This window comes from Mesoplodon mirus (assembly GCF_964341445.2).
Source record: "Mesoplodon mirus genome assembly, chromosome: 7".
Classification (NCBI taxonomy): domain Eukaryota; kingdom Metazoa; phylum Chordata; class Mammalia; order Artiodactyla; family Ziphiidae; genus Mesoplodon; species Mesoplodon mirus.
The window spans coordinates 74,617,607-74,645,034 of record NC_138983.1 but is presented as its reverse complement, the minus strand read 5'-3'; the positions used below and the strand labels follow the sequence as shown (position 1 = coordinate 74,645,034).

The 27,428-nt window shown below is 46.7% G+C and overlaps 2 protein-coding genes across 2 annotated transcripts in view; both read left to right on the top strand.

Moving 5' to 3' along the window:
- The window catches only part of LOC309807972 (forkhead-associated domain-containing protein 1-like), a gene marked incomplete at both ends in the record, with an annotated part of 78,550 nt that extends 61,938 nt beyond the window's left edge, over positions 1-16,612 (top strand). The window contains 9 exons of the mRNA XM_082627983.1: positions 1,955-2,085; positions 4,334-4,423; positions 5,451-5,555; positions 9,300-9,401; positions 11,283-11,406; positions 12,093-12,217; positions 15,138-15,233; positions 15,657-15,877; positions 16,414-16,612. Of these exons, the coding sequence (XP_082484109.1) occupies positions 1,955-2,085; positions 4,334-4,423; positions 5,451-5,555; positions 9,300-9,401; positions 11,283-11,406; positions 12,093-12,217; positions 15,138-15,233; positions 15,657-15,877; positions 16,414-16,612 (1,193 nt within the window). The remainder of the gene's footprint in view (positions 1-1,954; positions 2,086-4,333; positions 4,424-5,450; positions 5,556-9,299; positions 9,402-11,282; positions 11,407-12,092; positions 12,218-15,137; positions 15,234-15,656; positions 15,878-16,413) is intronic.
- LOC309807971 (forkhead-associated domain-containing protein 1-like) overlaps positions 1-24,758 on the top strand; it is a gene marked incomplete at both ends in the record, with an annotated part of 251,083 nt that extends 226,325 nt beyond the window's left edge. Inside the window, one exon of the mRNA XM_082627982.1 lies at positions 24,642-24,758. Coding sequence (XP_082484108.1) covers positions 24,642-24,758 — 117 coding nt within the window. The remainder of the gene's footprint in view (positions 1-24,641) is intronic.
- Positions 24,759-27,428: the final 2,670 nt, after the last annotated feature.

The following is a 27,428-nucleotide window of genomic DNA, read 5'->3' as shown; positions in this document are numbered from 1 at the left end:
GAGAAGCAGGTGACAGGGAGGAGGCAGTGAGCCTCAGAGGGGCACATCACTCTGAAGGCAGCCAGCGCGTAGCAGGAAACATGCCCACAGCTGTAGAAGCCAGGCACAGCATTGAGTCGCACGTGAATCCCCATCTCTGTATGAATCTGTGCTTTTCTTCTGCCTCACTCTGCAACTTAATCACACCCAGCCCCACCCCCTGCTGCCCCCAGGTCTCTGCTTATTCTCCTCCCTCACTTGGGATGTCCTCAGATATTTTCTGAGCACCTCCCCCAGGCTAGGTGCTGTTCTGGGCACCAGGAATGGAAGGATGAACTCGCTGGTCCTCACCTTCCTCCCGTATGTCGGCCAGTGAAACCTCATCCAAGCATCAAGCCTGTCTCAGATCCCACCTTCTCCGATCAGGGAGTCGGACAGACCTGGGTTGGGATAATGCTTGAGATGGGCTGGACCCACTCAAAGTGTGGCAAGCCCCAGAGGGATTTCCAAGTAACTGAACTGTGTCCTGGAGGCAAAGCTCATTTTTAAACTGAAATTCTGGAGCATTTTGTGCTTTATTTCATAGACATTCTTGATTGAAACCTACCACTAAAACTGGGCCTGATGTTCTTTTAAGAAAAGAACCGTAGGAGATAACCCAATACCACTGCATTTATGCACCCTTCTTCCCACTTTTATTCAAAATGATACTACAATGCAAGAGGGAAGAGATATGGGGAGATATGTATATGCATAACTGATTCACTTGGTTATAAAGCAGAAACTAACACACCATTGTAAAGCAATTATACTCCAATAAAGATGTTTAAAAAAATGATACTACAGTAATGGAGTAGTTATCTATTGCTGCATAACAAGTTACCCCAAAATGTAATGGATAAAACCCCAACCAATATTTATTATCTCCCCCAGTTTCTGTAGTTCAGGAATTTGAGCGGGGGGTGACTTAGTTCTCATGAGTTGCAGGCAAGATGTCGGCTGGGGCATCAGTCATGTCATCTAAAGCCTCGGGGGGAGCCGGAGGATCTCCCTTCAGAATGGCTGCTCATGTGGCTATTGGCCGGAGGCCTTAGTCCCTGAGCACACATGCTTCTCTCTAGGGCTGCTTGAGTTTCCTCAACACAGCAGTTGGCTTCCCCCAGAGTGAGTAATTCGAGAGAGAGCAAAGAGGAGGCCACAGTGTGTTTTATGACCCAGCCTGAGAGGAAACAGTCCGTCATTTCCAGAGTATCATATTGGTGACCCATGGCAGCCCTATTCAGGGTGGGAGGGGCTACACAAGGCATGAATTCTAGGTGGTAGGGATCATTGGGCCCATTTTGGAAGCTGGCTGCCGAGAAAAATCATAGGCGCCATGGAACAAACATAATTTAGCCACTTTGTGTTCTTGGGACATACCGCATCATTTGACCCTTACAATAACTCTGTGTGGGACAGACAGTGGGAGGTGAAATAGCTTGTCCAAGACCACCAAGCTAATAAGTGGTAGAGAGGGGTCCAAACTCAGAGGAGTGTGAAACCAACCACCCACCCCATCAATAGTGTCCAGCAGTTCCCTCTGCCACACGCCCGTCTCCTGGCCTCTGGAGAAGAATTCCCGGACCTTCCCTGTGCTGGGCCTTTGTTCCCCAGGCCCATGGTGTGGCCTCTCCTCCCGGCTTTGCCTGGCCTGTGCCCACAAGGGGCCCCCAAAGGCTTCTCCTCTCGCTGGTGCTGACTGCCCCTCATTCTCACTGAAGCCTCAAACCCTGTTCCGTGGACTTTGCTCTCATTCCCATTCCTGCTCTGGGACCCTTGCAAAAAGCCCCCCAGTTCTAGGCGGGCACCGGTGGTGGCCCGGGTTTTGAACGTCTTGTCCGAACGTTGGCTGAGAGCCATGGTGTTGCCAAGAATCCTTCTTGCCTCTTTGACCTCCATGAGTCTTTTGTTTTGGTTTGGTTTGGTTCTTTTACAGAGATGGTGTCATCTTTGCAAAGAGACGTGTTAGTAAAGGATGGTCAAGTTCAACAACTACAACAGGAGGTGAATCAACTGAAAAGTGAGAACAAAGAAAAGGATCACCAGCTCGAAGCCCTCAGCTCCAGAGTGAGTGTCGGGTCATCAGCAAATTGTAGCTGCGAAAAGCAGACACAGTGGAGTCACATGACACACGGTGGTGAGATGAGGCCAGTGCCCAAGGACACAGGGAGGGTAGCTGCTGGGCAGGTGGCCAACTTCTCTGAAGCCTTTCAAAGGACAGCGTGTATGTGGCTCAGAAGAAGCATAATAGATTTTCAAATCCAGCAAACATTTTCTAACCCCTATTATAAATGAGTTTGTTTAATCCCAGCAACAAACCCACCTATGAGCATATACTGCCATTGCAAAGTTTAATATTAAGCAGAATACGATCTCCCTGTGAGCACGGATGACCACACGGCTGCATCGTGGTCCCAGCACCGCTGGTTCTCATAACTGTCTTCACAGCAGAACGTCTGAAGATCCAGATGCAAACACGCAGACGCTCATTTCTTCCTTAGACTCTAGTGTGTGGAATGTCTCTATGGAAGATGAACGTGGTAGGCAAGCAAAGAGCTTTGTACATGTAACTTTGACCCTTTGCAAATCTTGCCTTCAATGCTAACTTTAGAATCCTGCCTCTATAGGATAAGATTTCTCAGTATTTGCATGATGTGCCTGTTTCTGTGAGTCAAGGTAAAACCTCAAAGCTTTCATCTCAGGTGGCAACTCAGAGATTCCCAGAGGCTACCCGATAGCTAGGTCTGCATGGGGGTGGGGTGAGAACAGATCTTGAGGTTCCAAGGAAAAGGCACAGTAAGTAATACCTGGTACGTAGTACCATACCCAGTTTGGAGCTGGTGAAAGGCACTGCACGAGCTTTGGGATCAGACAGACCAGGGTCCCACCCCAGAGCTTTCTTTTATTGTAACTTATTTGGCCTCCATTTCCCCATGTGTGAAATGGGGATGACAAAATCGTTTTCTGAGAAGTGGGAGGCTGGTTTTCGTTGTGCTCTTCTGCCTCTGCCCGAGGTCGGCTGCCTGGCCAAGCCCTCTGCATTCGTTTCTCCCAAGCAGAGTGTCTTCCCAGGCATGTGCTATAGCTGTTTAATGTGGTGTGTGTGTGTGTGTGTGTGTGTGTGTGTGTGTTGGGGACGGGAAGGGGATGCAGAGCTGGTGCTAAGTAGAAGGAATCTGCAAAGACAGCACCTGCTTGGCTCTTCTACCTCCTGAAATGCATTTGGATGATTTATGTCCCCATTTCCCCTTCCTCGTTGACCTTGGAATGAGGTCCCTTCTCCTCTAGACTGTGCTGGCCAATAGCACAAGGGCTCGTCATCACCAAGGGTACTGCTCTTGTGAACATTTGAGATGCCTTTTTTTTAATGACATACATCATGTGTGTTAATTTTAGAAAAATAAGTAGATGACATTGAGAAGAAAAAATAAAAAGAGAGGAGAGGAAATGCTACCTTGAGAAATCAGTGTTAATATTTTCATGTATGTTCTTCCAGTCTTATTTCTATATATTGCCTAGAAATCAATCAATCAATCATTTTATAGTGAATTTATACTATGCACATTTTTTAAATTTTTAAATGCTTACTATTTTCCCGTGCTAATAAATCAACGCTCTTATCATTCGTCTTAAAAGCTACATACTTTCTCCTGGATGTATCCAGTGTTATAAAGTGGTCTGCTGTTATAAACAACACTTGGGTTGTTTCCTCTTTTTTTTTTTTCTTCCACTGTTACTGACAATTCTGTGAAGAGCATCCTTGAAACTACAGATTTACTTATTTCTCCAGTCATTGTCCTTAAGGTACATTCCTAAAGTGGGAATTGCTGGGTCAAAAGAAGGCACATCCATCCTTATGCCCTTAATGCCTGTTGCCAAGCCGCCCTCGGGCAAGACAGCTCCGTTTACCCCTCCACACCAGTCGGGGCAGTTGTTTCTTTGAGATGCAACCTGCACAAAAGCCCTAAGATGGACCTGAGCTCACTGGCTCAGCCCCCTCCGCCCTCACTGGTCACAGCGTGAAAACATCCCAATTCCTGCACCCTAAGTCCCCAGACTCTACAAAGCTGGATTTCCCCTGCAGTGAAGTTTGCTGGCTTTTGAAGAGGAACTTAGATGCTCTATTCCTCAGAACTCAGGAGAGGGGTGAACTGGGAAGGACTGCAGGATCCCATGCTCCCATCACACAAATGGTCTCGCCTCTCAGAATTCAGAGGTGTGATTGGGTTATACAACAGGAAACACTCCTGGGCATGAACACAGGTACTTGGGACCCCCAGCCAAGCCCCCGTGGCCTTGTCCTTTTTCTCCACAGTGCTCAGTGCTGAAAGAAGAGTTACAGAAGGAAGATGCCCAGAAGGAGAAGTGGGAAGCCCAAGAGAAAGAGTTAAAACTCTGCAAAACCGTGCGTTGAACCTCCTGACCCCTAGGTGTCCACTGAAAGCCTAGATTGTGGCCTTGAGGGTTTTGGAGGGGTTCCTTGGCCCATTAGCTAGCACAAGCTCTGGGGCTTTCTGGGTGTTTGTCTGTTAATGTAGTCTCCTAATTCTTTGATTTGCTGGCCTCAAAGAGATGGGTGAAAAGACCATGGAAAACACACTCTCCCCAGATTTTCTGGGCAGTTGGCTCAAGGCCCCTCATCAGGTTTCCCCTGGGGAAAGGGATGGGAGGTGGCCACCATATGCTGCTAGAAATTCACCGTGGTCCCTACCCCTGGACTTGTGATGCCCAGACTTTCATGATCCACTGTCACAAGTTTTATCACGGCCCTGAGCACTGTTATTAACACAACTCTTCTTGAAGTATTTTTACTTAAATACATTCAATTTTACAACAATTCATAAAAACAAAATAAAAAGCAAATGTATCACTGGCCTTGTATGGAAGGTGAACATAAAAATGAATACAATGAGAAGATGACCACTCAATGTAAATGTTCACCCCCTGTACCGGCCCGAACCCTCGTGCACATCACCAGGCATACGTTTTCCATCCGTTGGGAAGGACGGTGCCTGGGACGGGAGCAGGAGACATGTGTTCTTCTCTCTGTCAGGAGCACACTTCTCTGCCTCAAATGAGAAAAAAGAAAAATGTCATTGTTCTTTTCTTCCAAACTGTGCCCATTGTGTCTTCCAAACAGCCCTTATTTAGATTGAACTCAAAAATGTGCCCCAAGGAAAGAGACTCTAATGAGTGGATAGGTATCTTGTACTGTTTAATCCAGGATCCATGCTGATCTTCAAAAGAAACTCAAATTTTCCCTCACCCAGCCCTTTCATTGCATCCGTTGAAAGAAAGTCTACTTTGCCTCAAATACGTGGAATTGTCCCCCAAGGGAAGGAGTTAAGCGAATCCCAGACTAGGTTTCTGCCTTACTGAACCGGATGAAATGAGTTGTGAAGTTGACTTCCCTGTTGTTGGAACTCTTTCAGCAAATCCATGACATGGAAAAAGAAATGAGGAAGCTCAGGGTGGAGCTGAAAATGAGCAGTACCGAGCAGAGCCTGATCTCTATGACGCTGTGGGAAAAGAGCAAGGTATGGCAGGGACAGGTCGGCCTGGGAACCACTCTGGGGCCAGCACTCCACCTGCATCATCTCTGTTCATCCTCACAATGACCCCATGCGGTCTATACTGGTATTAACCCCACTTTACAGTCGGGAAAACTGGGGCTCACAGAGGTGAAGGAAGTTATCCAAGTTCACTTGCATAAAGTAGTTGTGGCAGAACTTGAATCCAGGTCTGCCTGACTCCAAAGCTCCTGTGTGTAACCACAACCCTAGACTGCCTTCAGATCTTAATTGTGAAATTATCTAAGAAAGAATTGATCCATTAAATCAAGTTTGCCAATGATGTTGATCCAACTTAAATTCTCATATTGATTTTTTTTTGTCTTTTTGTTCCATCATTGAGAATGTTTTTAAAAATCTCAACATGTTTGTCATTTGTGTGTTTCTTCTTTTAATATGAACGATTTTTGCTTTATATATTTTGAGGCTGTGTTACTAGGTGCATATAAATTTAGAATCCTAATACTTCCTGTAGAGCAAAACTTTAGATCATCATGAAATATCCCTTTTCATCTCTAGTAGTGTTTCTCCCTTAATGTCTCCTTTGTCATTTAGCTTCACCACTGGCTTTCTGTTGGTTAGAGTTTTCATACCATATCTTTTTCATATGTTCTCTGTCAATTTTTGTCTTAAGGTTTAGACATATGCCTTCAGATAGCGTATCATTTTTACAAAATCCAGTTTGACAATCTTTGACTTTTAGTCCATTTATATTATGTAATTACTCGTGTACTGGGGTTTAAATCTACCTTCTTGCTCAATACCAGATGTACCATCTGTGGTATGTTCCTTTTTCTCTCCTTTCTTGCCTCCTTCTGAGTGGATGGTTTTCTCTTATTCCACTTTCCCCCTCTATTAGCTTGGAAATATTTCACTTTTTTACTATTCTCTTAGTAATAGTAAGACAATAGCATTCATCCTTGACTCACCAAAATCACACATTAATTAAGTTTTTCACTCTTCTACTATTCTCTTAGTAGTCATCCTGAAGACTACAATATGCATTCTTTTTTTTTTTTTTTTTTTTTTGCGGTACACGGGCCTCTCACTGTTGTGGCCTCTCCCGTAGTGGAGCACAGGCTCCGGATGCACAGGCTCAGCGGCCATGGCTCACGGGCCCAGCCGCTCCGTGGCATGTGGGATCCTTCCGGACCGGAACACGAACCCATGTCCCCTGCATCGGCAGGCGGACTCTCCACCACTGCACCACCAGGGAAGCCCTGCATTCTTAACTTACCAAGAGGCAATAGTAGTTGATAATTATGCCCTTCTCCTTGACAGTGCAATGAGTTTCAAACACCTTAACTTCACTTACCCCCTCCAGATTTATAAGCCATTGCTGTAATTTTCTAAACTCCTCTTGATACTTAAAACCCCACAAGACATTATTAGTGTTTTTCTATAGTCAGTATCATATCCACACATTACCCTTACTGTTGCTTGTCTTTTCTGCATCTCTGATCACCCACCTGGGTTCATTTTTCTTGTGTCTGAAGAACACCCTTTAATGTTTTCCCTCATTGTGGCTCTGCTGATGACAAATTCTCAAATGTGCCTGTGTGTCTGTCTGGAGATGTATATTTAACCTTCACTCTTAAAACACATTTGACTGCGTATTGAATTCTACAATGGCAATTCTTTTCTTTCAGCACATTAGATACAGCATTAGATATGTCACTATTGTCTTGTGGCTCCTATTATTTCTATTTAGAAGTCATCTGTAAGCCTAACTGTTGTACCTTTGCATAATCTGTCTTTTTCTCCGGTTGCTTTTAAGATTGTCTTTTCCCTTGATTTCCAGCAGTTTTATTATGGTTTATCTAGGTGTGGATTCAGTTTTATTTACCTCGTTGAGTTCGTAGGGGCTTCTTGAATCCCTGGCTTGGTGTTTTGCCTTAGTTCAGGTGCTTGAGCTCTGTACCACACAGGCAGTGGGGAGCTACTAAGGCTTCTGAACAAGTGACTGATGCAATGACTTTCGTGGACAGTAATCAGGGTGAAAATGGTAGTTACAATTTCTCACGTACTAGGAGTTACCTTGAACATTTCATCTCTTCATCTTCACAACAGCGCTGTGATCTAGAAATCATCCTCTCCATTTTACAGATGAGAAAGTCAAGGCTACTAGTTACTAGTAAAGTAACTAGCCCAATGGCACAGTCGGTTTTGTCTGACTCCAGGTTCGTCTGACTTCAGTGACCCTGGCGTAGCAAACAGCCACATGCTACTGTTTACACTGAAATTAATGAAAATTAACTAAAATTCTTAGTTCAGTTCCTCCGTCACACCATCCCCATTTCGAGTGCTCGATCCCCAGATGTGCCTGGTGGCTGCCATATTAGACAACACAGCCTCGCTCAGAGTACCTGTATCATTGCAGAAAGTTCTGTTGGACAGAGCTGCCTTACAGCTGGGTAACTCTCACAGTACCGTTAAGATTGCACTGGAAGAAACTAAACTCGAGGCGAGGAGGCCACTTGTCACAGTCCAGCTTGCATGTGAGAGGGGTTGGAGGACAGGCGTGAGACCCCCGAGTGTGAGAGAGGGAGCAGGGCGGCTGTTGAAGGTGACTCTGAGGCTTGGGGACGGGAACGGGGGCTGTTCATGCAGAGCACAGATAAGGGCAGAGTCCAAGGCTGGACTTGGCTTTTGCAGCATATGAAAAAGGCTGCTGACATAGAAGTCAGAGCATGTTTAGACCTGGGAGAAAACTAAGGCCCAGAGAGCTTAGATGACTTTTCCAAGGTAACGGAGCTGGGTAGAGGCTCTTCCACTGGACCACACTACTCAGAAGAAAGCTCTTAAGGGCTTTTCTGGGTCTTTTATTACATCCCTGTGATCCCCCTCTTCAGATCCCTAAAAAAACAGCCTGTGAATTTGTTTCAGCACAAAAACTTTCCATTTATTTACGAGAGTTTGCCTCATTTCCTGTTAGTGCCAGGGCCCAGGGCTCAGCAGGTGCATCCAAGAACTGAGCAGCTGCGAGGCCTACACTGGCCAGCCAAGGGTAGCGTGGAGCACGCCCAAGCTTACCGTGTGTTGACTGTTACCCAAGCAAGGGGGGAAAAGTAGGCAAGCTTCTCCACTTTAAAGGCCTTCCTTTGCAGGCTGCAATTCTTAATAGACATTGCTTTGGCAAGCCTCCAGAGAGGTTACCACCAGTGAGTGTGCTCAAAGTGGTAACGACAAACAGTTATGATAATAAACCCAATCATAACATTTCCAAGTACCCATCACGAGTTATTAGAACGAGACTGTATGGCGGACATTCCCGTCCACCTTTCATAGGTTACAACGGTACTTAACACACTCACAGAGCCCTTAAGCACTATTCCAAACATTGAATCCCCACAATAACTCTATGCAGTGATACTAGTATCATCATCCCCATTTGACGGATGAGGACACTGAGTCACGGAGCAGTGAAGTAACTTTCCGAGTGTCGTACGGCTGGTTAGGGACCGAGCTGGGATGGGAGTGTGCGGTAGAACATAGTTGAGCCCCGGGTGCAGAGCTCGGCCCTTTCCCATAGGGGGCAACTCCCTGTGAGTTTGCCTCCACCCTGTGCATGCCTGTGACCCCTGCTGCTGGGCTGCAGCTGTCCCTACCCCTCAGGGACTCCCCCACTGCCATTAGCCCCCCCAGAAGAGTTTCCCCAGAGGGCATGATGATCACATTAGCAGCAAGCCCTCGGTTTCATCATCCTTTCAGGTTGAAGAGAAGCTTCGGCAGGATTCCAGAAGGAAATTGCTTCAGCTGAAAGAAATGAGGAACAGAGCAAACCTCATTAAAGCCAATTTGGAAAGGGCAGTAGGTCAGGTAGGCGTGCTGCAGAGCCCCTTCACGGGCCCATGCTCTCCACGGAATCCCGCACCCAAGCGGCCGGCAGGGATGAATGAGGAGGAAGACAGCCTGCCTTAGTTCACCCACTTATTTTCTATACGAAGAAGTGTCTAGAAAGAACTAGAGCTGAGATTCTATCTAGATCTAGAGTCTGAGCTTTTAACCACGATGCTCTACTACTTCGCTATTAGTTACTAAGCTAAGCATCATTTTTCTGTGTTTTGAAGAAAGTTTCGTGAACCTTTGTCCCGCCCCCAAAGGTAGTGGAAATGACTCCTGCGTTAGTCCTGTCCCCCATCAGCTGCAGTTCCCCTTCCCCTCATTTCAGATGAAGATCAGCAGTTCTCGGGAAACTCAGCAGTATTTGCTGCAAGAAGAGTTACAGCAGCATCTGGCAGAGAAGGAGAAGCTGACCGAGGAAAGACCGCAGCAAGAGGAGAAGCTGAAAGCCAGAGTCAAGCGGCTAATGGCAGAGGAATCGGTAAGGTGGTCCCCGTCCTTCTCTTTACTACTGGAAACTGATGAAATGGGCTTTCCTATGAGAAACAGAGGGCATGTACTTAGATGGAGGAATCTCAGCAACTCCTTGTTGGGAACTAAATTAATTAAAGAGGGTGAATGATGTAGGAGGAATTAACATGAAGCTTGAATCCTAAAACTCAGAGATCAACTTGAAGATCAACTTGAAGAGGCAAGGTTATTGAAATGTCTAGAAATGGTACTTTGTTTATATACCGCAGCTGATTTTATTGATACAAATCCCAGTCGTTACTGCGGGTCCTGGTTTGTGTCTCAGTGAGTGCAAGACCAACCAATAGTATTTCAGTCTTTCTCTTCATGCATATCAGGGGAAACACATGGCCAAAACTGCTACTTACTTTTCCAGAAACCAGCCAATTAGAGGATACTTTACAGTGGCACCTCTCAACTCAAAGGTGTCCACGGATCATATGGGGATGTTGTTGAAATGCAGATTCTGACTCAGCAGGTCTCGGGTGGGGGGAGCCTGGGATTCTGCATTTCTGAACAGCTCCCAGCTGGTACCGATAGCACAGCTCTGCAGACTACATTTTCAGCCACAAAGTCTGAGAAGAAGGTTTTCCCCAAGTTGGCCGATAAGAACCACCTGGGGCTTCCCTGGTGGCGCAGTGCGTTGAGAGTCTGCCTGCCGATGCAGGGGACACCGGTTCATGCCTCGGTCCGGGAGGATCCCACATGCCGCGGAGCAGCTGGGCCCGTGAGCCATGGCCACTGAGCCTGCGTGTCCGGAGCCTGTGCTCCGCAACCGGAGAGGCCACAAGAGTGAGAGGCCCACGTAACGCAGAAAAAAAATAAATAAATAAAAGCCCCTCCAGGGACTTCCCTGGTGTTCCAGTTATTAAGACTCTGTGCTTCCGCTGCAGGGGGCGCGGTTTCGATCCCCGGTCAGGGAACTAAGATCCCGCATGCCTCATGGTGCAGGCAAAAAAAAAAAGCCCCTCCAGGAGCAAATTTGATGTGATTGTTCAGAGATGAGACCAGAATGACAACAAGTGGAAACCCAAGCTTAGAAGAACATTAGAAGAAAAAAAGAAATAAAACATGGGGAGGGAACATAGGGGGGATCTCTTATTTATAATGATGCTAAGTAGGTAGGAAAGTTGGAAATCTTCCTAGATGTGACTTTGTATTCGAAATGAAATTTTTAAATTCCTTCTCTGCTGAAGCCCTGTAATGATATTTTCCAAGGTACTAAGTAAGTGACAGGGTTTCTGCTAATCCATGATTTGTTCATGTTTCTTCAAATACAAGAGAGTGAGATTGTGATCACTGATAAAGCTGCTGTCCTCACCATTCTGGCCACAGGAGCAGTCCTTCAGTGATCTAGGAGCCAAGTGCAAAGGGTCCCGACATGAGGAAGTCATTCAGTGTCAGAAAAAGGCCTTATCTGAGCTTCGTGCGCGAATTAAAGAACTTGAGAAGGCCAGCTTGTCAAGTAAGTTTCCTCCTGCTTAGTCATCCCTCTGTGCTGAGAACCATGGGCCCCAGACTTGAGGGTTCACTTTAGGGACTAACCAATTTGCCAGGACCACCATCTTCTATCCCCATCATTTCATAACTAAAAAAACATAGTTATAAAAAAAAGATGGGCAGGAAAAAAAATAGATGTGTAGGCATGAGCTCAGAGTCAAGAGCAGGCCTTGATATTAAATAAACAGGATTTCATGAAAAACTCAGAACCTTGTCCTTCTTTTTCTTATTTCACTGTGGCCCAGTGGAAACTTTTTCATAGACGCATGCTGTGCAAGGAGCAACCTTGGGGAACTTCCCAGGATAAATACCCTGTTTAGAGGGAATAGGGCTTTCAAGAAACCAAGCTTGCTGCTGGGTGGAGCCCTGGGCTAGGACACAGAAGCCTGGGTTCAAGTCCATCCTCACACCTGTGGCCGAAGGTTCCCCCTCAGTGCCCCCGCCCTGGGAGGCTGCAGCCTCATATGAGCTGTGTGGCCTTGGACAAGTCATGTCACCTCTCTGGGCCTCGATGCCTCACCTGCCAAGGGAGGATGGTGAGCTCATTAGTACTGGCCTGTGGTAAGTGTCCAGTAAATAGCAGCTGTGACTTTTACATGCAGTAACTTCTTCCTGAGCCTTTGTTTTGAGTGTAAATTATTTCTTTTATAGATCACAAGGACCACATGGATGAATCATTTCTAGACTTAAAGACCCTCGGGATGGAAAAAAATGTTCGGAAAATATTGGATGCAAAACCTGACTTGCCAACTTTTTCAAGAGTAGAGATCCGAACGGTAACCAAAGAAACTTTGTCTCTGCATTGACTGACACGTGGGGAGGGTGGGCATGAGGACAGACACGAGCCGTGTGCCCTGGCACCACTGTATACATCATTGGTTCGAGGCCAGGTCCTCCCTGATGGGCTAACACCTGTATGGACTGGTTGGTGCCTGGCCGTACCAGTGATCCAATGTTTGAATAGAAAGGCGGCTTCCCATCGTGTACAGCATGATATAACATTGCACTGATGCTGGCCCGGACAATCTCTGGGCCCTCCTTTTCACATCACATGTTATATTCTGCAGAAAAGATTCAACAAGCTAATGTACAACATTATGCCATGAGCTTGCCTAACATTTGCTTTTTGCTATAAACTGAAAAACATGAACACATAAAGGGCAGCAGAAGGGAGCCATGATGATTAAGAAGACACAAGTTCTAGAATCAGAGACCTGTGTCCTAATCCCAGCTCTGCAAGCTCGGTGACCTTGGGCAGGCTCCTAACCTTTCTGGGACTTCAATTTCCCAGCTGTAAAATGATGATGGAAAAATTAAAGGAGATCATTATGTAAAGTGCTTATCCCAGTGCCTAGCTCATAGCGAGCACTTTAATAGATGATAGTTATTATTGTCAAACAGTATTTAAAGAGTATTATCCAAGAAAACCTTCCTTTCTTAGGGAGCATAGTTTGTGTTTTCCAGGATTTTCAGAAGTAATTTGATTGTTAGGTTGAAGGTGCCCTGTATCCTAAATGGATGTTTGATCGGGTGTTTGATTGACACATGACAATGGACAGCTCTGATCAGCGTGGCTTGCTGCGGCAGCTGGTCTAAACCAGCTTTTGGAAAACATAATAAAGCCATCCTCTCTGTACCAGCATTTTCTCCTACAATTTTTCTAGACATTTGCTCACACTTCTAGAGATGTGAGTCTTCAGAAATGTGTTGGTCTTCCTGATAAAATCGAACCTTCCTTCTCTGAGGCTGGGAGTGGAGGGACCGTCTCCAGGTGGGGAGCTCAGCTGGATCTCATGTCCTGATGGTCCTGCTTCCAAGATTGACCTTCCCCTTGGCAACAAGCCCTCATCCCACCACTGACACCACAGAGCAGGAAACCTCCTAACTCTCAATCCTCCAAGGTTGGCAGTAATTAAACGAAAGAGCAGGAGGAAGAATAGCTGACATCTGTGAACTGCTTACTGTGTGCCAGGCGTTGAGCTCAGCCGGCTCCATGCCTTATGTCATTGAACCATCGTAGCAGCCTTGTGTCATAGTTACTATTATTGTCCCCATTTAACAGATAAGAAAAAGTAAGGCTTCAGGAGGTCAAGTACCTCACCCAAGGTCACAGAATAATGATTGAAGACACACCAGGGGTGTGTCCCTGGTGGTGTGTCTGCTAGCCTGCAGAGACCGGGTGGGGACTGTGTGCTTGGATCCTGTAGCCCAGGCTCTTCCTTAGTGACCCTCCCCTCAGGAAAAGAGGGGGCGTCTGGAGAGGTACAGAGGATGCAGCTCAGGGTAGCTGAAGACACTGAGCAGCATCTCAGGTTCTTTTTGCAGCAGATCTGCCCGGTTTATTGTCATCTTCAGATACCCTCTTTTATTCTCATCTCCATAGATACATAGACAAATATGTCCACTCTTGTCTATCACAGTCACTTGGGGGCCTTTATATTTTTGTAGTTGTTTTTTTTTAAATCTCAGAGGTTTTCAGGGTAGTGCCAACAAATGCTAGGGCTAAGAGAGGCTCATGGCAAGCATTAAAAGCCACTTTATTTTTTAAGGAGTCTTATTATGGTTATTTGTGGTCGTTCAGATCAGGTCCCCTATTCAGTCTGGTGGCCTTTCCATGCAGTCAGTTGGGTTTCCAACAGCCAGCTGGCTGGTTGGGGTCTTAGGGAGATGCAGCTGCAAACACTATCTGCATTGTCTCTGGAAAGGTTCTGAAGGGATGCCCACCCACCAGGTTCCAGAGCTAGGAGAAGGTTGGGCCAAATTTTGTGAGGGTATGGTTTCTGCTGCACAGAAATGAGATTCCTTTAATAAAAAGGAGGGAGGCTATTTTCCACTTAACCTTCATTCGTTCATTCCACAAACATGCCCACTATGCACCACTCGTTGCCAGGTGCCATGCTGGGCACAAGGAGGGAGATAGTGAGCAAAAGCCGCATGGTCCCCATTTTTCTGGAGCTTGTCTTCTCAACATCAGCGGTACTGATTTTTTGAGCCAGGTAACTCTTTGTTTGGGAGACTGCCCTATGCATCGTGGGGTGTTTAGCAGCATCCTTGTCCTCTACCCACTAGACGCCAGCAGCAATTATGACAACCACAAATGTGTCCAGGCATTGCTAAATGTCCTGGAGGGGGTAGGGTGGCCAGAGTCACCCCCGGTTGAGAACCACTGGCCTAAAGGGAAGACAGACGAGACGGTGGCCAAAGAACGGCACAAGTGATGCATCATTTCAAAGGCAGTCGTGCTCTGAAGGGGTAGGAACACAGTCATAAAGAAAGCAGTTCACAGAGTCAGACTGGATTTAAAACCAACTCTCTTGGTGTGGACATATATACACACACACGCTACCAAAGGTAAAATAGATAGCTCGTGGGAAGCAGCTGCATCGCACAGGGAGAGCAGGTCGGTGCTGTGTGTCTACCTAGAGGGGTGGGATAGGGAGGGTGGGAGGGAGACGCAAGAGGCAGGGGATATGGGGATATATGGATACGTATAGCTGATTCACTTTTTGATACAGCAGAAACTAACACACCATTGTAAAGCAATTATACTCCAATAAAGATGTTAAAAAAATTAACTCTCTCAAATTATTCTTTAGTATCTTTCCAGTTCTTCCATTATTCTTTGGGTTATTCTTCTGGATGTAGAAAATCATAATGGAATGCCAAGAGAGTTTTTCTTCTTTTTTTTTATTTCAGCCTCAAAATGGCCTTTCCAGCCCAGGGTCCATCATGGTCTCTGAGAAGTTAAGGAAAATGGATGTGGCTGACGCTTTAGATCTTAGTGAAAAGCTGGTAGGTATACCCAGCATCAGTCCCCTCCTGTCCAAACCTGCGTGCCCTGCAGGTAGTTTAAACATCAACTCCACATACATTTTAGTTGTTACAGTAGCTCCACGAGACCCATCTCCTATCCCAGCATGGGCTGGAAATTGCAGAGCCCAATTCCTTGCAAGACTGGGTAGTAAGAATGAATGTTTATGTCTGTTGTCATTCCCCCTCCCCACTTCCCCCCAATTCTCAAAAAGGCATAGTGTAAATGGATGCGGGGGAAAATGAAAGTCGTACTAAAAACCCCAAATGCACTCATTTGCAAAGCATGTGTTTCTTCTCTGCAACTGCAGAAAATGAATGAAACAGAATTAGACGTTTGCCTCCTCAAAGGGGCCACCAGCGGTCTTGGGCCAGGCCTCTTACCTGCGAAATGCTTTCTCGTAGTACATGGACATGAGCAAAACCCTCGGGACTTTGATGAACATCAAAGGTATGTCAGGTCACGTGTCCATGAAACACCTCTCCCCAAAAGAGAGGGAGAGAGTCTACCAGCTTCGACAAAGAGACCTGTACCTGGTGTTTGATAAGATCACCCTACTCAAGAACCAGCTGCAGAGAAAAGAGGAGCTTTTGAGACGATACGAGAAGGACATTGAACAGCTCAAGTATGGCCCATGTCTCCGGCAAAAGGCCCAGGCCTCCATTCTCCAGGCTAAACCTCGGTGCAGCTGCAGACCCGTAGGGACCAGGACAAGAGGACAGAGGCCTGGGTGTGGAGTGGGGAGGCGGGATGGTGACTCAGGGCCTGATGGACCCAAGTCTCTGGGCAAGAAAGCAGCAGTTAAAGTACCCTACTGTTAAGGAATAAGGTGCACCTTTTATAAATGTGTCTGATGTTTCACCATGTGTGTGCTTTTCATAATTCCATCCTATTTTCAGTGGTATCCGTTCCCCCACCCTCTCTGGAAAATTGGGAGGGGCTGGTAGCATAACCGTTGCCCCCTTCATGCTGCACGTCCACAGCCAATGGGCTATTTATTCTGCCCTCTAGTCCCCACATCTTCAGCCTTCCCCCCACTTGTAAGGAAACCGCGAAGCCAGGCATATATGGAAGTGTTCTGAGGATCTCCCAGGTCAGGAGCATTGGTGGTGAGTGAGAAAGCTGAGGAGAAAAGAGACTTTGTCTCTCCTGTGTGCTCAGGCAGAGCAAAGTGTCGGTTCAGATGTACCAGTCACAGGTGGCAAAGCTGAAGGACGACATCTGCAAAGAGGCCGAAGAAAAGGCGCTGCTGAAGGAGGCCCTGGCGCACATGGAAGAGCGGCTGCACCAGGAGAAGAGGGTCACCAGGGCGATCAGGCAGCAGAAGGTGAGAGGTCCCTGCTCGGAGCAGAGCCTCTGAGGCTGCCCCTCAGCTCCCTTTAGAAACAGCCAACTGAGGTCCCAGTGGGATCCAGGCAGCACAGAATGCATTCGCTCATTGCAAAGGAAGGTGGCAGAATAGCTTTAGCGTTAGGCAGACTTAGGTTTAGACTCTTGTTCTGCCATTTACTGTGTGACTTCAGGCAGCTTTTTTTTTTAACATCTTTATTGGAGTATAATTGCTTTACAGTGTGGTGTTCGTTTCTGCTGTATAACAAAGTGAATCAGCTATATGCATACGTATATCCTCACATCCCTCCCTCTTGTGTCTCCCTCCCACCCTCCTTATCCCACCCCTCTAGGTGGTCGCAAAGCACTGAGCTGATCTCCCTGTGCCATGCGGCTGCTATCTGTTTTACCTTTGGTAGTGTATATATGTCCATGCCACTCTCTCACTTCGTCCCAGCTTACCCTTCCCCCTCCCCATGTCCTCAAGTCCATTCTCTACATCTGTGTCTTTATTCCTGGCTGCCCCTAGGTTCATCAGAACATTCTTTTTTTTTTTTTTTAGATTCCATATATATGTGTTAGCTTAACCTCTCTGAGACTCATAGTCTAGCTTGCCTCTATTTTTTTTAACTTTCTTTTTTTAAATTTAATTTTTATTTTATATTGGAGTATAGTTGATTTACAGAGTTGTGTTAATTTCACGTGTACAGCAAAGTGATTCAGTTATACATATACATATATCTATTCTTTTTCAGATTCTTTTCCCATATAAGTTATTACAGAATATTGAGTAGAGTTCCCTGTGCTATACAGTAGGGTCTTGTTGATTACATATTGTATATATAATACTGTGTATATGTTAAACCCAAACTCCTAATTTATCCCTCCCCACCACATTTCCACTTTGGTAACCATAAGTTTGTTTTCAAAGTCTGTGAGTCTCTTTCTGTTTTGTAAATAAGCTCATTTGTATCATTTTTTTTAGATTCCACATATAAGTGATATCATATGATATTTGTCTTTGTCTGACCTACTTCACATAGTATGATAGTCTCTAGGTCCATCCATGTTGATGCAAATGGCATTACTTCACTCTTTTTTATGGCTGAGTAGTATTCCACTGTATATTTGTACCACATCTTCTTTATCCACTCCTCCATCGACATTTACGCTGCTTCCATGTCCTGGCTGTTGTGAACAGTGCTTTGTGAGACTCATAGTCTAGCTCGTCTGTATTTTTTAACTTTTGATAATTCGTGTATTTTATCTTGTTTTTTTCTATCCAGATAACTATTTTTTCTACCAGTTTTATTGAGACATAAGCGACACACAGCACTGTACTGAGCTTAAGGGTGTCCAGCATCATGATCTGACTTCCCTGCCTCCTGAAATGATGACCACAATCAGTTGAGTGAACAGCCCGAGTGTTTTTAAAGTCGGCGCTTCTGATTTTCATTGTTCTGCCAGGTGCCAGGGATACACCGAGGAATAAGCTCTCTGAGAATAAAGATTTAGGTTTGCTCTTCTGAGTAGCCAGAATAGTACTCCAGTCTTTCTGACTTGGGGCTGTGTATTTGTACACGCATGCTTGCGTGTGTTTGCATGTGTGTGTATTTGCATGTGTGTGTTTGTTGCCTGCATGAGCTCTAAGGAGGCCAAGGTGATAGAATGGTGCCCTTCTCCTCAACCAGGAGGTGATGGCCAGATAGTTCCTTGCAGAAGCCTGCCCTCCATCCTGTGAACCTTCCAGGCAACAGGTTTCCAGACAGCAGGCTCTCTGACTTAGAGCCCTAGAAATGAAAAGTGGCTGTCCTGCTCTGAGGGAGCCTGGATGCGGTGTTTCCAGTGCTCACTGCTCTGAATTAAACATCACAGGCCTTAGTCTGCATGTGTCATGGGGCTGCCTCAGGCAGAGGACAGTTTCCTTTCACACCAAGCAATGCCAGGGAGAGCTGGGCCAGTGACAGAGTTGTGACTTTCCCTTTGATGTGCCCTCTGGAGAGCTCACCCCTCCCTGAAATGCACCCCCCCACACAGGGCTTGGCAGACTAGGCCCCAAAGCAGAGACACCAGACCACAGAATGGGACAGAGAAGGGCCCAAAAAAAGCCATTGTCATGTACTGAAAACCTGAGGATTTACATAATCAGGCTTCACATGCATTATTCATGGGCTGCCTCATTCATACACAATGCAAGGGACATGCCAGCCTGTTTGTCAGGAAGAAAACAATAATACATTTTAAAGTTTTGCTGGATCCTAAAGGGCACTTGTATATATCTGTCTTGGCATCCATTCCTTCCAGGGAGTAGATCTTCGTTGTCTTTAAGCAGAAATGAACAGAAAGTAGAATTCCTCTTTTCTAAGTTTTACACTTAGTATTTTCACAAGGAGCCTTAGTTTTTTAGCCTCCTGTATAAAACTTTGAAACTCTTCACCCGTTCACAGAGGTGGCAAGGTTGAAGCACTGAGATGAAATTACACATCTTAAGCTTCACAATTGCCCCCCCCCCAAAAAAAATGGAGTTTGTAGTTTTAATGTTTGATCATCTCTTCACCAAGCAGACCTTTCAAGAATCAAAAGTCCTATATCCACACTAATATCTTTGGCTGTGAAAATGAGACTTGGTATAAGATGCTGGGCCTTCACAGCGAACTGGGTCTGTGGCTCTGTCCATGTGGCAGAGGGACGGGAAACGCGGCCCAGGCCGTGCTCACTCGAATCCACATCCCACATCCCTCGAGAACCCGGCAGTGTCTCTCAGAGTTCAGAGGCCAGATTTGGAGTCAAAGAAATAGGGGTCAAGCCCCACCACTGCCCCGAATGACCCTGAGTAAGTGGCTTGACCTCTGTATCGCAGGTTCCTCAACAAAAGCAACCAAAACTGTTAGCAAGGGGCCTACTCCGTGGGGCAGTGGGAGGGTTAAATGGCAAAATGCCTGCAGTGCCTGGCACATCACAAGCCCCGTTTCTAAGGGGGAAGAATAGGCAGCTCATGGATGGGTGGGGATTCCTCTATTTCTTTCAGGGAGCTTCCTGCCAGCTGACGCCTTCCCCGGTCCTCCCAAAGCCGCCAGCTCTTATGGGACGCGCTCTTCTCTTTGGTGAATACGACTAGGCCACGGCCAAGAAAGGACCCAGATACCTTTTGTGAATGGGCTAAGGCTGGGATTTTCAAGAGGAAATTTTTAAATGCACAGAAGTTGCCACTTGGGAAGCACGCAAGCCCTTTCTCAGGGCTTGAAGTGTAAGAAAGGCTGAAGGGCACCGGCTGCTTCTGGCAGGAGAAGCCGCTCAGCTCTCCTGCCAATCAAATCTCCAGCCAATCAAGTCCTGGCTAGGGGTCGTGACCACCGCTTTGTCTTGTGGTCTAAGCCAGGAAAACCCCCTAACCTTCCCTCTGCTTAATTAGCTCAGATCCCTCTTCTTTAAGATGAGAATAAAAATGGCACCTAGCTCGTAGCCTTCCCAATGGGAGCTTGTATACAAAAGCCTTAGCACATAGGACCACAAAGCATTCACCCTCTCCTACCATCGTCATTATCCTCACTATTCTCTTTAACTCACTATCTTCCAAGATTTCCTTGGGCCCAGGTATTCTCAAGATTCTGGCTTCCTCCGTGCCACTTGTGTGTTTTGTTTGTTTGTTTGTTTTTGCGGTACGCAGGCCTCTCACTGTTGTGGCCTCTCCCGTTGCGGAGCACAGGCTCCGGACGCGCAGGCTCAGCGGCCATGGCTCACGGGCCCAGCCGCTCTGCGGCATGTGGCATCCTCCTGGACCGGGACACGAACCCTGCGTCGGCAGGCGGACTCTCAACCTCTGCTCCACCAGGGAAGCCCCACAATTGGTAGATGTTGTGTAGGAGGAGCGTGGGATGGGAGGGGCTTGGGGTGGTGCTCTTCCGCCCACAATGATGAAGTAGAACCATGTGGCCAGGCCTATGCAGCATACGGATAGAAGAAGGCTAAAGAAAAAGACCCTCCCGCACCCCCTTCATCACATCCCAGTGTGTTCAGTAAAGTTCAGGAAAAGCAGGTGCACAGGGGCCAGGCTCTGCCCTTCAGTGCCCAGTTGCCCACTGACGGAACTTAATCCAGGAAGGAATTTTGCAGCAATGTTCAAACTGGGGTTCCCTGGAGCCTTTGGGTGCCATGGAAAGGTGTGACTCTCAAAGCACACACACCTTTCTCCCGCCAGAGAAGCTCTCCATTATCTTATACCCCAAGTTCCTCATGGGATTTTGCTTGGATAAACGGTTCTGCCAAAAAAAAGGCGGGGGATGGGGTGGGAGAGAAGAAGGCTGTTGGTTTAAAACTAACCCCTGCTTTATAATGTCTGGGAATTTGGATAGTGATTGTCTCAACTGAGTTTGTGATAAATACTGAGTGGCTGCAGGCTCGAGGCCTTCTCCACGGAAAATGCCTGGAGGGCAACTGTCAGTTCAATACGGGCCCATCAGCCTTCACAGACAGTCCTCTGAGGGTAGAGTTAGCATCCTTCTGGGAGAATGGAAGAGTCTTGTAAGCACCTATGCCCTGTCCCAAAAGACAGCCTTATTTCCTCCCTGAGTTTTGTGACTACCCGGTAGGGTTGCCAGATTTAGGGGAAAACAAACAAACCAAAAACACGATGCCCAGTTAAATTTTAATTTCAGATAAACAACAAAAGCTATTCAGTATAAATGTCCTAACTATTACACGGGGCATATTCACACTCACAAATTTGTTGGCTTCATTCTGAAATTCAGATTTAACTGGGCATCTTGTATTTTATCTGGCAACCCCTCCAACATTTACTGAGCACCAACTAGACACCAAGCAGGGAGGTTCTGAAGCAGGTGTCGCAAGATGGCAGCCCACAGATATATTCCATTTGGCTCATGGGATTTTTTTTTGAAGTTACATTTCAAAATAGGGCAGTTTCCTGGAATACTCTGGATTTCCAGCTTCTCTGGGAAACTTGGAAGATCTGGCGACCCTAGGCCCACAGACCCACAAGCCACCATCACAAGCCTCCATCTTCCAGGCCCCTTAGAAAGGCGCTGGGCTCGTGTGTTTGCTGCTGTCCACCACCACCCCAGCTCACTTCACCCACTTCTTTTACTTTCCTGGCCGCTGTAGGAATCAGGTTGGCGACCCCAGTGGATGCTCAGGGCTCTAGGAGAATGTCTCCTTCCTGACACCACTGCACATTCACCTGCGGAGTGTCAGTCTGCAAGGGAGACCCCAGTTCCCTCTCACTTTTGTGTCTCCAGTGCCTAGGGGATGCTCTTTCTTTGACGAGCTGCCCCTGAGGTGCAGGGTCTTGAGCAGATCAGGGTCAGCAATAGTAATCAAACCCCAGGGGAGCAGCAAGCTCTAGGTTTTCAGTGATGCTGGCTTCCCAACAGGCCCCTGTAGTCCCTGCCAGGGAGGTTAGCCACTGGGGCTTTCAACATTTCCACTGGGTGGAAAGCCACTGGACATCTACAGCCTCTTCCACTGATCTAGGAGGCTCTGCTTCCAGCTAAAGCAGATCTGTCCTCCAAGAAGAATACAGTATCCTTCGTAGCCTTCTTGGTTGACCACCTCCTTCTCTGCTGGAATCTGGAACAGAGATTCCCTAAAAGGTGCAGCAGGACAGTGTAGCGTTACCCCAAAGCCACACCCCCTTCTGCAGACCTCTATCCTCACCTCCTCACCTAGGAAGGCTCAACATTCCATCCAAATGGGTAGCATCTGAAAGTTGAGAAAAATCCATTTTTCTCTGATGCAAAAGGCAAAGAAGAACATAAGCTAAATTTTGTCAATATTCTTTCTGTGTTAAAGAGACAAATGTTTGGAGAGCTGATGAAGAACTCAAAGATGCAGAACTCACATTTCCAGGTGAGCCAGAAGAGAGAAGAGAGAAAACCCTAGAACGTCAGCAGGAAGCCCAGTGGACAGTTATCCCACATCTATTATGTACTGAGCATTTGGCATGTGCCGGGCACAGAGCCAAACACTCGACGTGCAGTATCTCTTTTAAGCTTCACAACAACCCTATGGGGTGGGTGTTGTTATTATACCCAATTTACAGATGAGGTGTCTGAGGCTCAGAGACTTTCTTTGTCCAGAGCCACACAGCTCAGTAGGAGAGCTGGGAATCAGTGCAGATCTGACACCCAGGTGAGTGCTAGCTTTTCCTCCTTTAGGTTATAAACCTCCAGGTAATAAACCTGATACATTTCCAGTGGCATTTCTCTGAAATTTCAAGGAAGCATCCTCTAGAATTCTCTTCAAAGTTGAGAATTAAGACTATGAAATCTTGAACATGTTGAAACATTGCCATTGACAAATCAGCCCTGGAACTGGAATTAAGCCAGTCCACGTTCCCACTTTGCAGACAGTAGAGGCGAGCTCTCAGGAAGCTAGAAAGCCAAACACATTTTGGTTGAATATGAGATAGGAGACATTCAAGTTTGATAAAAGGCCACAGTCATGCTGAGGCAACCAAATTATCATGGGAAGAAACGAAGATATTCTAGGTGAGGGATATATTTGGAAAATAGAAGCTTCTCAACCAGCATCCTTGTGCAAAGACCAGAAGGTGGTTACTCCCCAGAGCAGGATGTTAAGAGGATAGAGAGCATCCTGAGGGCCCCACTTGATCTGAGACGTTTGCCACCCTGCAAAGTGGAAACGACTGGAAGTTTGTTACTTATTCACTCACATATATGACTGAGCTGGGAGGAGGCAGAAACTGCCCTACATCTAGGTTTTGTCTGAGGACCACCTGGGGATGTGAAATGGCAGGGGAGATATTGGGATGAGTCCCGGATGTTGTGGGAACATTGTGCTTCTCTGAGATGTGAGACGCCCTGGAACTTCACGCTGCCTCTGGCTTTAACAGAAGCGGGGCAGATGGTGCTTCGGCTAAGAGCAAAGAGCCAACTTCCCATTCTCCCTGCCCTCCAGCCTGAGCTTAGAAGTTTGGTGTCTAGGATCTCCTCAGTACAGAAAGGTTTCCTCCAGGTTCCTTGCCAAGTGTAACTTGGGCGACTCCTTCCCCAAGAGTGGGCCTTGGGCTTCCCTGGTGGCGCAGTGGTTGAGAGTCCGCCTGCCGATGCAGGGGACACAGGTTCTTGCCCCGGTCTGGGAAGATCCCACATGCCGCGGAGCGGCTGGGCCTGGGAGCCATGGCCGCTGAGCCTGTGCGTCCGGAGCCTGTGCTCCGCAACGGGAGAGGCCACAACACTGAGAGGCCTGCGTACCGCAAAAAATTAAAAAGGGGGGGAGGGGGCTTTTTTAAGGATATAGGGGTGAGTGCCTCATAAAAACTGGGAGCTGAAAGAGAGCCTGGCCTCGAAATAGAACTGGTAAGCCATCAGATCTCAGGCATCATCTCTTTTACACACACACAAGCATGCGCACACGCACACACAGGCCGTATCTCCTCTCTGTGTCTCTGTGTGGCTCCCCTGATCTCTGCTCTCTCCAGTCATGTGACAGGAAGGAATGACCTCATGGTCCCCCAGTTCAAAGGACCAGCCCAGGAAGCAAGTGGCATCTTAGAGCCCATAACCCCAAATCCTGGGAGTGACCATCTTAAAAGCCCAGCCCGTGCCAAGTGCCCGATCAGCTATGACCAGGGACAGAGTTACACACATGGCTGCCTGGATCCAGGAGTAGTGCTCAGAAAAGGGTGAGACAGACCCCCTAGAGTATGCTGCATTTTACCCTCCTAAGACATCAGAGACATAAGGCATTCAGTTCAGTAACAGCTTTTCGAGAGAAAGTCCATCCCAATGAAATTGCCTATAATCAGAAACTGCTGGTTCAAAAAGAGATGCAAATGTCAGAAGAAAACATTATCTGTGTATCTGGAAGAGTGTACACCAAAATGTGAATAAGGTTACCTGTGGGTAGTGTGATAATGGTGGATCATTTTTCCTTCATTTTGCTCACGTCTATGTGTGTATATAAATATTTTTTACAACAAAGATTTTATTTGGAGTAAAAAAAAAATGCCATTTGAGAAATATTTGGGGATCTCCCTACAATTATATAGTTTGGGCATTTGTTGCTCTTGCTTGTTGTAGGTTGGAGCCAGAAAAGGCACCCCAAAGATGGACCAAGGAAGGGAGATGCTGAAGAGAGAAATGTCCAGCAAATCCAGCCAGAGCCTTCTGTTTTCTAAACCTGGTGGAAGGAACTAGAAACGTCGTCCCGCTGGGCCTCGCGTGATCCTCCGTGACTCAGTGTAACTCTTCTGCGTCAAACTACTAAGATGCTTTGTTAGGACATTAAAGGTTGCTACCCTAGTGTGTTGCTTCCTAGACTGGTATTTTGCACAATACTGTATTTTGGAGTGTGTGAGGAGAGGGGTTCTTTTCACAGATATTATGAATGTAAACATACACAGGCGTATGAAGAATAAGTTTGAAATTCAGACTCCTAGGCCTGGTAGATGCAATTATGTGTTTGGGTAGTGACAAACCCAAATGTCACACCTCCAAGGAGCTCTGAGAAGCCCGCAGTTGAGAAAACCCAGGGCGTGTACTGGGGCCACAGGACAGAATGGTAACCTCAGGGCTGTTGGGGCCATGGTATAGTGCATTTATATCTGAATTGATTATAATAAATGTGAACAGCAACCAGTTTTATCGCTTCCATAACAGTGAGTCATGTTTATATGGCACTCTGCGGTGTTCAAAACACTTCTCGTCTAATCCTCTCTCAAGCCCTGGGAGGTAAATAGCATTATGTTCCCCATTTTACAAATGAGGAAGCTGAGGCCCAGAGAGGTTAAATGGCCCGCCTAAAGTCACACAGCTAGTAAATTCAAGAATTGGGTCTGGAACCCAGGTTTCTAACTCCGTCTCACGCTGCCCATTCTGCCGCACCAAGACAGCCCAGTAGGTCAAGTCCCAGGCCATCAGGACAGACCAAGTACCCAGTCAACAAAGAACACACACTGCCCAGGTGGACACACCCCTTTCCTGTGGTGTTTGAAGAGACCCTCATTTTTGCCTTCTCTCCAGCCATCTGTTCTCTCCCTGCCTTTCTTGTATGGCCAGAGACCACCAAAAAAAAAAAAAAAAAAAAAAAAAAAAACAGGAGGAAGAGCCAGAAGCCATGAATATCATTTATTTTTTATTTTTAAAAAGCCACAATAAAAGTATTTTGATATTTTAAAACCAAATGCATTCTTTATACTGATTAAAACTAAAAGGAAATGGGAAAAATGATTTGCATGATCTTCCTCTAACGGTGCTTCTTACACAGTGAGAAGGGTGAGCATCACCTGACCTTAAAAATAATCTTGAAAATCCCAGCAGTTTTCCATAAAGAACATATTACTTATACTGTACCATATCCCCAAAATCCAAAACAGCAATCTCCAGCACCAGAAGAGATCACTTGGTCAGGCAGTAGTTAAGTAGCTGGCTCATGTTTGGAAGCCAAATTGTGTGGAAAAAAAAAATACTTTGGTTGAATACAAATATTTGAATTTGCATAAGTTAAATGTAATGCCTATGTGACTCCACTGTATTTGAGGTCTTTCAAAGGACGTGTTAATCTTTATCGTATCAACATTGCAACCCACAATGGCAATGTCCTTTCTTCACTCCTTGAACTAGATGGTTCTTTAGGTGTCTCCTCAGCCACACACCCCTTTCTCTGAGAATGCACATTCCCCAACCAGGTTTACCCTACCTACTGCTGCTCTCTTGGCCACACCTGACTGGCTGATCAGTAGATAGTCTACCCAAGCCAGACCAATCAGGTTTCTCTTCTAACCCAAGCTGGGCCAATCAGCACCTGTGCCCTTGATATTTGGAAGTGGGACACGGAGTTACCACACAGGTCATTAATGGCCCGGAGCTGAAAGTCTTGATGCAGTTCCCAGCTGGGGTGGCCATTTCTCCCACTGTGTTTGGAGAAACAAAGCCAGTCTTAGAAAGAGATGGCCAGGATAGATAAGCAACAGGTAGAGACAAGAAACCAAGCCCCAGGGAATTCCCTGGCAGTCCACCCTGTGCTTTCACTGCCAAGGGCCTGGACTCAATCCCTGATCAGGGAGCTAGGATCCCATAAGCCACACCGTGTGGCAAAAAAAAAAGAAGAAGAAGAAACCAAGACGACCCCCAGAGAGACAGTGCAGCAGACACTACAAGCCCCTTAGTCATTGCCTCCCTCTACTGTATAAGCAGCACGCGAAATGCCCTCATTTCCCAGCCTCCCTTGCAGCTAGACCTGGCTGTGTTGTTCAGTTCTGGCCAGTGACATGCAGGTGAAGGCCCTGGGCAGGGCTTCCCTTCTGGAATTAAAGGCAAGGCTTTGCTAGGAGAAAGTTTTTCTCTTTGTCCCTTTGCCTTGTCTCCTTTTCCTCTCCTGGAGCTCAGTCTTGGAGCTGGAACAGCCATGTTGGGGATCACCAGGTAACAAGCCAGAGACCAAAGCCCACCTCAAAGGACAGTGGAGTGGAAAGACATGAAAAGCCTGGGTGGGAGCCTAGTGGCATCACTGTGCTCTGCACTGTACCTGAACTGCCTACCTCTGTACATCCTGTTGTAGAAATAAATCAATCCTATCAGTTTAAGCCACTATGGTCAGATGTACCTGTTTGTGGTGTGGAGGAAACCACTCAAACGTTAGTGACTTAAAATGGCAACTATTATTTCTCATGATTCCAGGCGTCAAGCTGGCCACTTGTACTGGTCTGGTGGGTTTGGCTGGGGCTAGTTTAGGGTGGCTTCGTGTACATGCCTGCCTGGTCATTGCCAGGCAAGCTGGGTTAGGACAGTGGTTCTCAACTGGGGGCGATTTTGCCACCCAGGGGGCATTTGGCAATGTCTGGACACACTTTGGTTGTTAAACTGGGG